The sequence below is a fragment of the Peromyscus californicus genome, unplaced genomic scaffold (genome assembly GCF_007827085.1).
Source record: "Peromyscus californicus insignis strain IS unplaced genomic scaffold, ASM782708v3 Scaffold_9__1_contigs__length_137607984, whole genome shotgun sequence".
Classification (NCBI taxonomy): domain Eukaryota; kingdom Metazoa; phylum Chordata; class Mammalia; order Rodentia; family Cricetidae; genus Peromyscus; species Peromyscus californicus.
In genome coordinates this window covers 95,063,970-95,076,827 of record NW_026294617.1, presented here as the reverse complement: position 1 = coordinate 95,076,827, position 12,858 = coordinate 95,063,970, and the positions used below count along the sequence as shown (strand labels likewise).

Below are 12,858 nucleotides of genomic sequence, written 5' to 3'. Positions count from 1 at the left end.
AGCTTTCCTTTGGGGAATGATTAATAAGTTCTACAGTTTAGTTTGTTGAAGGCTGTACAACCAATGATTGTAAACTTGAGCATTTTGAGTACAAATTAAACCTCAATAGAGATACTTTTTAAAAGAAAAAGGAATGATCGTTAGGCCCAATTTTATGAAGTGGTTCCTTTATGTCTAAGAGAGCCTTCCTTCAAGGCTATCATCAAAATGTAAAGCAATACCTTTCTCATCAAAACATTGCATAGGAATGATTTCTGCCAATTTTAAGTAAAGACAATGTCTTCAAGGGCACTGTAGATAAGTCTGACTCTGAATGAAATTCTGAGGTAGCACTGTTCTGACTAATGTTTTTGTCCTTGGAAAGACAATAAACACTTTAGAAACAATATCAAACTGTTATACAAATCAGTCCATTTATGGAAGTAATTGGGTAACATTTGTTGAACAATGACCAACTGTGTCTAGAAATCACCCTCCCTCTGAGTTTTCCATAACGTTAAAAAAAAAAATTTACTTCAAGTTCTGACTGATGACTATTCCCAATCTCTGTTTTGGATGTGGCAGGGTTAAGACAGAAGTAGATTATTTAGGTCATGAAATTATAAGCATAGTCCACTTGTTGAGTTTTGCTAAGTAAAAGATGTTTAAAATCATGCTTATCATTTCACAGTGTTTTTATTTGATGCAGAAAAATGATAAAGCACTTGCAATTTCTAGTGTACTATAATACTAAGGAAAACATTTTGGAAAAACACAAACACATATTATAGTGAAAACTGAATTGCTTGGGACTCTAAATGCAATTACAGGGCAGCTGTGGCAGCCTGATACTACTACTTAAGTCAATAACGCTAGCAGTAAAAGCAATAAAACAATTAAGATTTAGATGGATGTTTAGTTCCTGTATATTAGTTACTTTGATCTCCATAACCTTTGAAGTATCTATTATTAACTATCCCATCTTCGCTGATGAGAAAATTGAAGTTAATAATTTGAAATACATGCCTGAGTTTTCAAAGCTAGTAAGAAATTTCACGTAAAGAACTGTGTACTTTCAGATAATTGGGTAATAATCACAGCCTTGAGGTCATAGCCCCTGTATTAGCTTGTCTTTGCCTCATGTTAAGCACCTAGAATTAACTGCTTAAAGGTTAGAACTGTCATTTGTGCTATTAAAAACATTTTTGACTCACTGCCTACTGAACACATAGTGAGATTGTACTTCATGGCCTTTTTCAGATTGAGTAGTGTCATGTGGTCATCCCGGCCAACAATTTGTAACCAAACCAACACCAATAATAGCAACAACAATAGTAATGATGTGCATTTCTCCTGAGCCAAAAAAGAGAGATGGAAAACAAAACACACGTTAGTGTGTGATGAGGGATACAGTGAAGATGTCACTCTCAATCTCATTAGTCTATCATGGGTCCATCCATGTGTTCCATCCAGATGAAGTCAGAGCAACTTAATGTATCTTTATGCAATGGGACATAACGTACCTTCTTAGAACCCTGCAAGGTCCAGGAACACTCTTCACTAGGCCAGCCCACATTTCATTCTTTGTAATGTTCCGGCTATGGAATGTATGATGAGCTGATTTCTTTGCGTGTGAGCCCCTGATGACTCCCTATGCTGTAAAATGTGCTTCTTGATCAGATGGAATGTTATATGCAATGCTTATATTGAGGGTGCTTAAGATGTTCTCCATACCCATTCATAGTGGTCTCAGCAGAAATATTAATGACGAGGAAAGCACATTTGTATCTGGAATATGTGCATTTTAATGAGAATGAATCTCTACCCAGTTCTGGAAAACGGAAGTTCAATGTAATGAGCCTGATGCCAGATAGGGGCGCTGGCTTATGTCCCATATACCAAGCATGTTGCTACAAGGAGGGTGTCATTATTGGTCTGTGTTATAGGCAGATCAGACATGCAAAAGTAGAACTAGGCAAGTCATCGGTGAAGGAATGCCTATATTACTGACCTGTGCATGAGCTCTGTCTTGGGAGAGTTATCCCGGAATGCATAATTCTGTCTACCTTATCAGTGAGTCACCTTTGCAATATGCACTCCTGTGGGATGTTTCACATTCCAAAATATCTTAGATCGTGGTCATTCTGGAAAGTCCATCCATAAAATTCCATACCTTGACGATTCAACCCAATCATTTGCAACTAGCCATGAATTGATCTAGATTTATATTTCTAGGCTTGTCTCTCTCCAGGAAGAGTATACAACCACATGTCATACTAGAAACTTTGCCTCCTAGGAGGGTTGGCCTTCATCACTGTCTTCAGATTTAAACCTACATGGGGCATCTATCTTTTCTGCCCTCTTTCAGGTGATATTAGCCTATTATAAAGAATATCAATCACACTAATAGTCCAGGAAATAAAGGGACCAGAAAGAGTCAGTACCTTCATTACTATACCACTGCTTAAAGTTTTGGGCCCTGTTAATTCAAAGGCTTGAGCACTAAGTAAGCATTCTTCTATTAAAGGATCCTGCAATAGTCTCTTTTAATAGGAAGCAGGGATTTCAGGAGTGATGTACATAATGGGCAGACTTCAGTGGTTTCCCTCGTTTTCAGAGCTGGCAACTCTAGTCCTGGGTACCCAAGGCACAGTTGATCTGTATTTTGCATTTAGGTGGGGTTGAGTATAAGAGGCAAGGTGATCTGGCTGTTGGGTGGTGACCAGGGTGAACTAGAGTAGAATTTTCTTATTTTCTATTTTTGTCCTCCTCTTCATCTTCTTTATGATGAGGATCAATATGGTTTTCCTAGGTTTAGAAAATTCTCTGCTTGGGAAATTTCATGACAGCTGGTGACTTAGGCAAAGCAAGAGCCCCAAAGAGATAGAACTGTGGGGACATTTTTTATGACAATTGTAGGGATGTTCTCCAAAATAGCACAGTGCTGATGTCAGGGACATCCGTGTCTATAGCAACAAGTGAAGGTGGTTTGTTTCTCAAAATCAGCCAGCAGATCCAAAAGTATTTGCTCCAATGTACAGGGCATATTTTAAGCTCTGCTCTGAGCTCTGTATCTGCTATTTGTTCTAACTGATCTGAGCCTGTTTCCTATGTTCTCGGGGTAATTAGGTGACACACAGTATCATTAAGAGTTTCCTGGTTCAAAGTTTACAAATTGGAAACCTCAGACTTGTCTCCACAGCTACAATGAGATTAGAGAGGAAAGCACAAATTGTCTTATTAACTTGCATTCTTTGTGGAGCTCAGCAAAGAGCCATTTTGAATGAGCATGTCTGGTAAATGTGCTTTATTAATCTATTTCATGGTTCTCAACCTAAAAACTTACCATTTGTTTCCTAAGGAATACAAGACACATGTGTGAAACACACACACACAATCTATATGATAAAAACAAGGAGAAATTGGAACCAGACTGTCATTTCAGAAGTCTTACTGAAATTGATGGGACTACAGATAGTTCCTGGAAGAGGGGCAGAACAGAGTGTTTGCGGGACAGAAACCATAAGGCACAGAATCAAATTTGTCTATTTAAGTGGCTAGTGACCGAGCTGAAATCTACATGGGCCTTTCCTGAAACATACAGGAAGTCCACGAACAGTTAAAAGAGAATACATTGAAGAACTGTCTCATAATCAGAAATCAAAATATTTAAATTGGGAATTCCTTTTATCTATGTTTCCCCTCCCTATTTTTCTTTTTGTATTTTTCAACCTGGGTTTCCCTGTGTTAAAATCAGCTGGCCTCAAACTGAGGTCCTCTTCCTCAGCCTAGCCCGTGCTAAAATCCCAGGCACACACCACCATACCTGGCTCTTACAGGAATCTTCATTAACTCGCAAATTTTAAAGAAAGAAGAAAAAAGATGAGGCTGAGATGAACACATTTTTTAAAGTGAAGCTAGTTCTAACATATATCAATTTGCATTCAATTTTTCATTAATTTTGGGTCTCTAAGAAATAAGCACTGAAAAGCCATGAATAAACCAGTAGTTTCAGCTTTGCACTGGCAGAAAGCTGGAGCTTGCAAGATTGTTTCTTTCTCCTTGCAATACCCAGGCCTGCCGGCGGACCTTGGCTCTTGGAAACATTCTTGCACATTAACTTCAGGAAGACTTCTAGGAGAAAGCTACATAAGAAAGTAGCTAAAAATAATTTTTCAGTCTCAGCTTCCTTGACTTGACAGTAAAACAACCACAAGGTCCAATCACTGGGTCAAAAAAAAAAAAAATCAATCGAAAACCAGGAGGTTATAGTGTCTTTAATTTTTGCATTAGTCTCTATAAAATCACAACCCAGGAAAAGGGTACTTTTAGGTACTGGAAATTAAGCTGGGTCAGCCGGTTGTGCATCCAGTTCCTGCCACCTCACTCACAAATCTGGGGGCCCTTAGCTGTGTCAGAGTGAGAAAGCCACCTCCGGTCCTCAGGGTCTTCATTGCCCACTCTGGCGGGGGTTCCTAGCTTCGGGATCTCAAGCCTGGCAGCGACCTGAGGCCAGGTCGGGGAATCACATTCCGCTCTGCCCGCCCTGGCTCCGCGCCGCGGTCTCCCGCAGTTCCGCGTCTGCGCAAGGCCGAGGGGCAGGAGCTGGGCCGGCCGGGGAGGTGCAGGGCGCCGCGGGAGCCAATGGGAGCGCAGGGGGGAGCCGGTCTGGCTGCGGCGGCCGGCGGGGCTCGCACTGCCGGGATGGACGGCGAGCGCCTGGCGTCGGGTGCCTCGGAGCTGGCGGTCGGTGAGAGCCCGCGGGGCGGCGCCCCGATCCCGGGTGGCAGCGGTTCCTGCAGCCTGCTGCAGGCCGACGTGCTGGATCTGGACGAGGACGAGGACGACTTGGAGGTGTTCAGTAAGGTGAGGGCAGGGGACGTTGCCGCGAATGTGGAGGGGGCGGCGCGTCCAGGGAAAGTTCCAGGGTGACTCAACTCCCTGCTGAATTCGAGCTGGAGAAGGTACACCCCGCCTGAACCAGCCGCTCCCTCCTCAGCACTTTGGCCTTCCCAGAGGCAGGGCCAAGGCTTCTGGAGTCTCAAAAGTTCTGATTTCCCCCCCCTTACTCTTTCAATTTTTTTCCTTCCTTGACAGGGACATCCCGTATGTGGGCGGGTGGCCTGAAACTGTTTCTCCTCCAGGCTTCTTGACAATCCTGAAGTCTAGGAGAGCAATTGCTTTATTGCAGGAAAGTGATTTTTTGATTTACTGTTGTTACGTGTGAATGGGAGAGTTGAGTCACACCCTAAGAGAGTCCGGAATCCTGTGACCATTAGGAGTAGAAATCCTTTCAGCAGAAGAAAGCTTGGCCTCCACTACAGGAGGAGCTGGAGTTGTTTTTTATCTTTTTATCTAATTTTTTTTTTTTGCCGGGGGGCCGGGGGGTGGGGGTTGGAGGGTGGGCAGTTAACTATGGTCCACACCCCAGCTCCAGTCTGCATATTTCCTTCGCATTTGCTTGGAAATTTAGCCTCAGAGGAGCTCCCTGGCCAGTATTATGCTTGGACAGAAATGGACTTATGGGCATTAGTGGTTGCTTTGGGTGCCTGTGGCCTGAAACTTGCACTTTCTGAAAGTTCCAAACAAAAATAGCTTTCATGTGGCACAGTCCTGTGTTTCTCAAAGGTGCCACTAATGGAAGCCTTGAGCTCAGTGGGAACATCCTATCAATGACTGGGGAGTCTGTGCAGTAGTTACAGGTTACCTTGAGATGTTTAAACGGCCCACCTACCTAACAACTGTCAAACATAAGTTAGCAAGGAACCAGAACACTTGGACTCCAGTGCCGAGCTCACAAACTTCAGTCTGCACCCTCTAGAGCCTACGGAGTGCTCCACCCAGTTGTGTTCTCTGTAGACTTTGTATCACAGTTCTGTGTGCTTAGCTTCTCCATTTATCTAAACTATAAAATTGGGATTGTTTTATGCTTAGTTTCAATACTGCTTTAAAATTTATTTTATTTGTATTTATTTCCGTGCGTGCGTGTGCGTGTGTGTGTGTGTGTGTGTGTGTGTGTGTGTGTGTGCCCTGCTGCACTGATGGCGACCAGAGCACTGCCTGCATTCTGTCTCCTCTCCTTCTATCATGTGGGCTGTGGGGATTTGAACCCAGGTCCCCAGGCCCTGCAGCAAGCAACTCTCTCTACTGAGCCATCCAGTGACCCAGTACTCCCACCCCCCAACCCCAACCCCATTACGCACATACTTTATGTTCAGATCAGTGTGGAAGTTCCAGAACTGAAGGAGAGGTGTTGGGATTGGAGCTTGCATATCAAAATCACCTGGAATTGCTGTGAACTCTCCAGGTAGCCTCTCCCCCTAGCTTCTGTCCCTTAGAATCCTTGTCTCAGGGAGTCCCTGTGGTCTGAGATGATTCTGAGATGGTCTGAGATGGAGGAGCTGTTCATTGGCTTGGGTCTGTGGGAATGCTGGGGATTGCTGAAGTTAGATGGTCTAGGTGAGAGGGGAAAGGCAGGTTGCAGCCAGGAGCCCTGTGAATGAGCATTCCTAGCAAACTGCCTCAAGCAGTAGCAGAATAAGGGAACTGCCAGGATTCCAGTCATTTGCTGAGATTTCCTTTTACAAGTTATTACTGGGAGTCATGCTCTCCTCATAATGATGTCCTTGTGGTTTTGTATTCTTTTAAAAAGAGGGGTTTCCAGCATTGTATGTTTCAGGCTTGTACACCTGCACCAACCCGACTTGCTGCTACGTAACTTCATGTACTTGTTGCCTAGGGAAAGTTAAGAACTGTGTCCTTAGAAGTTGAAAAGTGTGTGATACTGGTTAAAGTCGAAAGAAAGTACCATGCTGAAAAAACATTTAGTTACCCCATGCTTATTCCAAGGGGTTAAAACTTTCAACTGTTAACCACAATTAGACAAACAAAATTATGAAAGACTTCACTGGACCCACTCTTTGCCATCTCCCTCTTCAGCCTCTCTGGAGCTTTACTGCTGTGCAGCCTACTTCCGGATGGGGTCTGCCCAGGGCTTGTGAAGCCAGCTCTCACTGCCCCTTACTCATGTAAGACTGGTGACATTCACCTTTATAGTCACTTTTTCTCCTTAGACTGTGAATATATAACTGCTGTCCCTTCCAGAATTAATTTTCTCCCAGACATTTTCTCCCAGAAAAACATGTTTTCCCTCCTTCTAGGAAAAACATGCAATATCTGTTTCTTCCTATCATAGTCTTGAAGCCTAGATGGCAAGCTAAGACAAAGACTCAGTGGTAACATATACCAGGAGGAATGGAGAGAAAAAGAAAGTGGGGGACATTGAGTTTTCAAAAATTTGCCAAGGAGTAATTGATCCGAAGTTTGAAACAACCGTTTGGAAATGCGACAGGTGTTGATTTTAAAAAGTAACAACAGGTGTTTGAAAAGAAAACAGAGAACATAACCAACAAGACAAGGACATAGAGTAAAAAGGAAAAATATGCAAATGACAGCAATCATGTTAAAAACTGTCTTGTAACTTGGCCACAAGGAAATGAAAGAGAAATGCTAACGAAAAGAGGCCAATTCTCTGCTTTCTTTTGCATCCATAGACCTGTGCTATACATGTGTGTTGTCTGCGAATTTATGGTTACATGTGCGTGTGCACAGGACCTGAGGTTGACATTAGGTGTCTTCCTTCTTCATTCTCCACCATGGACAGTGAAACAAGGTCACTCACTGAGCCCAGAACTGGCATCTGGGTATTCAGCTTGCTTCAGTGAGTCCCTTTCTCTGTCTCCCATGTTGGAATTAATAGGCAGACCACTGCCAACCCAACCCAGCTCTTTTGGTTCTGGGGATCAGAGCTCTAGTACTCACGTTGTGTGGCAAGCACTTTACCTGAGGAGCCACCACGACAGTTCGAATTCTCCACTTTTCGGGGGAAAATTCACCAGTTTTGTGAAAATTATAGTACACAAAAACTGTCCTTATTTTTCTTATACACCATCACATCTAGTGATTTTTGAGAAGTGTAGCTTCTACCTCCAAATACAATTAGGTAAATATGTTTTTAAACAATAATAGACCAGGGCTTGAGAGATGCCTCAGTTAAGAGCAATTGGTGCTCTTGCAGAGGACGTGAGGTCAGTTCCTAGCATCCATGTCAGGTAGCTCACAACCACCTGTAACTCCAAGAGATCCTGGCCTCCCTGGGCACTTCCACATATACACAAACACATGAGCAGACACACATATATTCATATGAATTAAGAATAAAATAAGTCCTTAAAAATGGACCATAAAGAGGTTCTGAAAGATAAGGAATAGTTCTGTTTTTAATCTCTAGCAAAACCATGGATGGATCATTCTGTGTTTTGTTTATAAACTTTGGAAATAAAGAGATGATTAGTAGAAGCCAATATGTCTCATATGAATATGGAAAATTTAAGATTATTTATGATTAAATAGAAGTTTAGTAACAGATGTTTTATTTTGAAGTTTTAAGTTTGAAGGAAAACACATTCTCATAGAAGAGGTTATTTTTGAAAGATAATTGGTTTCTTTCATTGCTATTATGGAATCCCAAAGGCTGAATCACTTTATGAATAAAAGTTTACTGACCACAGGGTGCTAGAGGCTCAGGGACATGATACGATTATCAGCTCAGCTGTGGAGAAGGTCTCCTGTGAATGTCATCGTATGGATGATGTACAGGGGAAGAAGAGAACAATCACGTTATCAGACAGGAAGCCAGAGGGACCAGGAAAGTCCCCAGTCTTGATTTATATTAGAGAACCTCTTGAAAGAAGCAAGTCAGCGTTCTATGAGTACTCCTTTAAATCTAAGGATGTCCCAGTAGATCCAATCTTCTGTGGGTTCCATGACCCGCCCCCCCCCCCCTTCCCAGTAAGCACACACTGACAAAAAGTTCCTCAGACCATAGTAAAACCACAGCCATGACAGAGGGACGTACTATACTAACCAACAAGTCTATCAAGCTGTTAGAAGATACTAGAATTACATACATGCATGCATACATACATACATACATACAGAAATCTACATATTTCATGTTTGTCTACCCAATCTTTGTTTTGTGTTAGATGCCCTATCAGTCATCACCCTGATCAAAATCAGAATTTTCTTTAATACTTTAAATGAGAATATTAATGCAGGAATTATTTATAGAATTTTTTTGTCTATATTAAGGAACAGTAAAGCCCAGAGAAGCACATAAAGTCTGATAGTAACGAAAAGCCATTAGCATTGTTCAGCTCGAAAGGGATGAAGTATAGAAACTGTTCAAGGCTGGAGTTGTGGAGAAAGGGCCAAATGAACTTATAAAGCAACACAGCTACCGCCAGCAGGGTTGTAGCGAGGTGGGGAGACGACATGGAGCCTGCTTTCCCAGTTCCCCTTTACCTTCCATGGATAGCATGCATATGCTCCCCACCACCACCAGGGAAGCTGCCAAGGTGACATCATCACAGGGACAGGCCTTCTAACATAAGCTCATAGATGGATGGAGCCCGAGGTTGAAAATGAAGGATAACTTGATTAGACCATACGTAACACCAAAAGGTAGAGAGTGCCTTCACATAAAGATAACCACTTTGTATCTCCGTTTTCACATATTCATCTATCAACCAATGGGATCTGTGCCTCTGTCCTGGAATCTGGAGGTGGGGAGGGTGTGGCCATCTTGACCAATATGGTAGGATGGAAATGGTGCTGCACTGATTCCAAGGCCAGTTCACAAAAGGGACCACAGTCCTCTTTGTCCAGTGGGGCACTGTTTGCTTTTCAAAGCTATCCTGTTGGAAACACAGGCTAAGGCCTCCAGTTGGTAAGGTTACACTGAGGTCATTACAAGTGAAAATACACCCAAGACATAATCTTAGTGGTTAGGACCAGAGACAGCCTCCCTTGCCTGTATTCGAAATCCTGACTCCACTGATTAGAAAATTAGGAAATTGCAGGGCGGTGGTGGCGCACGCCTTTAATCCCAGCACTCGGGAGGCAGAGGCAGGCGGATCTCTGTGAGTTCAAGGCTGGACTGGACTACAGAGTGAGTTCCAGGAAAGGTGCAAAGCTTCTCTGGGGAAGGTCATTTGATGGCAACCACTCAGATGAGGAGAAACAGTATGAGGATTAAATGAATGTCTCTTTTCCTAAGACCTGCTTCTGTATTGTGGCTCAGAGAGGTAAGAGCAGAAGGGAGGGAGAGAAGGGAGGGGAGAAGGGAGGGAGAGAATGAGTGACTATAGAGCTCATCTAAGACTATTTCTGTCCCACCCACTGGAAAGCCCACTCAGTGCAATCACGGCTCTCATATGTGAAGTGCTCTTGTATCTTCTTCCCTAAGTGAAGGATGGAAAGAAAAGGATGAAAACCCCCAGGTTCTCTGGCTGAGTTAGCATATGTGATCACTTATAATATTAAAGGAAGAAACTTCAGACTAAGTTGCAAGAGAACTTTTCATAGGACTGTTTTATGGGTAAGCATTTCATATGGATTTTGGTGCCTGGAAGATCAATACACACAAATGCCACAGAACTGCTGCATCGAAACAAAATGTCACTTTTCCAGGGTCACAAGGAGTGTTGACGATGCTATAACCTGAACTGTCTGTGCCTCGTCTGAGGATGTTCCATTCTCCTTCTTTGACAGGGCTGTGGGGAGGCGTTGATAGACTGTGTCAGAAATGGCAAAGGAATGCTGTCTCATCTCCAAATGCAGATGTTGTATTAAGGTAGAGGCTGAGAAGCTGTTGAGGTTTAGTTGAGAACCAATGCCATCATCTTCTGTTGACCCTGGAGCTGACAAGTTTTTCTATACGGTGTGTGTGTATGCACGCGTGCGTGCGTGCGTGCGTGCGTGCGTGCGTGCGTGTGTGTGTGTGTGTGTGTGTGTGTGTGTGTGTGTATGCGTGTGTCTTGCTGAAGTTCTTCAGGTGACCATGACTGTGAAGAAAGCCTTTTGATAAAGCAAAGTACTTTAGCTCAGGAAAGACTTGGGTTTTATTCTTTACTCTTTGTAAAGAATCATTATGGTCTGGGTGGATTAAGTATTTGCAGTTTGACGGGCACAACCAGGAACCACAGGGCCAAAAATCAATCAAGTTTCACTCAGTTCCAAGTTGACTTTTCTTGTTGTCATTTCTGAAGTGAGAAGGATTACATCGTGCCAGCCTGAGTCCTGTCACTGAAAATGTTAGTGCAAGCCAGATGACTAATGGTCTCAGAGGAAAGCAGGGAATGACTGTTGAACTGTCCCTTTTTACCAGTGAGAGGGGGTTACAATGGAATTTTTACATGCCAAATCAACTGGAGCGGCATTGGAAAAAAAAAAATCTTAAGTTGCTAGTCCTTCCCAGTCCTTCAGTTTAATGCCCATGGTGAATAATAGCCCTCCATGCCCTAATTCTCAGGGTGTCTCTTTCCAAGCCTCTCATTTCTTTTTCAGGGAGGAAGGACTTGTTTTGGCTTACAGTTTAGGAGGGATGCAGTCTTTTAGGGTGGGAAGACATAATGGTGGGAGCATGGGGTGGCTGTTCTCATTGTGTCTGCAATCAGGAAGTGCAGACCAGTCTGTTCTCTCTTCCATTAATTTTCCGCCGTCTGTATCATAGTTCCTGAGGCAGATAGGACACAGTACCCCATGTTTACCTTGCATTTATACACTACTCACTCCCCGTATCTGCCCGTATGTATGAAATGGCTCCGTCATTCTGTCATTCTGTTCTTTCCCTCCCATTTTCCATGTATGTGTGTATACATGTTTTTGCGTGTGTGTAAGTATGCACATGTTGTGTGTGTGGAGGCCCTAGATTGATGCTGGGAGCCATCCTTGATTGTGTTTCCACCTTGTTCCTTGAGATAGGGTCTCTCATTTAAACCCGGAGCTCACTGATATGGCTGCTCTTGCTTGTCATTTTGCTTTGGGAATTACCTATCTCTGTTGGGATTACAGTTGGGTTTCCATGCCCACCCTTCGTGTGTGTGGGTTCTGGCATCTGAATTCCAGTTCTCTCACTTACAAGGCAAGTCTACTCAATCACTGAGCCATGCCTCAAGCCCGTTTTTATATTTCTGCCTTTAGAATTAGGGCTGCTTTGGACTCTCACTGTCCCATCTAAGTAGTTACTTACATGGTATCCCCTAAGAATGATTGATAGAGTCTTAGGGTGTTTATTGCCCACATCTTCTGCCTGTCTTCTATTGAGTGTGCTTCCACACCTGGGTGGGTGGTGAGCTTTCTGGTCAAGGTTCTTGATCAGGACATGCATTAGTTTTGCTCTCTTCTCTACCCCTTTATCTCAGTGTCCTGAAGATGAGTTGCATATCTTAGGAGCTGTTTAAATTGCAGCATCATAGAACCCATTCCAGAAAGGACGACTCAGAATCACCTGGAACAGGATTCTCTAATGGTGATCTAGGTCTGTGTGCTTGCCACTCATGAGCTGACTCTAGTTTTTATTTCTGTATAATTATTATTGGAGCAACAAAAAACATCCTTCTTGCTATTTATGGTGCAGCTTAGAACTACCTCCTGTCAGAGTTACTCTTCTTTCTATACATACAGTTAATTTCTTTCTGTTCTGTGCTCTCTGTGATACTGTTGTGCATGGTGGAATTTCAATAAATTCTGCCCTATAAATAGATAATTTTCTTCTCTGTAAATCTTTTATTCCTCACTTATTTCCAATAAGCTAAGGTCATTGAAGGTAGGAGAGTAAGACAATTAAATAGAGAATGTTTGGCATTTAGTATGCATTTGTATTAGCAAATAATATGGGCCTTGACATTTTTAAATTTATAAACCCAATTATTAACAGTAATTTGCTGATGATCTGGGTTTCAGTAAAGGTCGTTTGCATTATATTGTTCTTTCCAAGCCAGATACTAAAATAAGTAGAAGGAAAACAAATTAGTC

The 12,858-nt window shown here is 42.9% G+C and overlaps 1 protein-coding gene across 2 annotated transcripts in view; it reads left to right on the top strand.

The window, feature by feature from the left end:
* The first annotated feature begins 4,293 nt into the window (after positions 1–4,293).
* The window catches only part of Snx7 (sorting nexin 7), a 113,993-nt gene continuing 105,428 nt past the window's right edge, over positions 4,294–12,858 (top strand). The window contains exon 1 of one of the 2 annotated variants that reach the window (XM_052730654.1): positions 4,294–4,845. In XM_052730654.1, coding sequence (XP_052586614.1) covers positions 4,624–4,845 — 222 coding nt within the window. In that variant the 5' untranslated portion in view covers positions 4,294–4,623. The remainder of the gene's footprint in view (positions 4,846–12,858) is intronic. The other variant, XM_052730656.1, reaches the window with a different exon arrangement.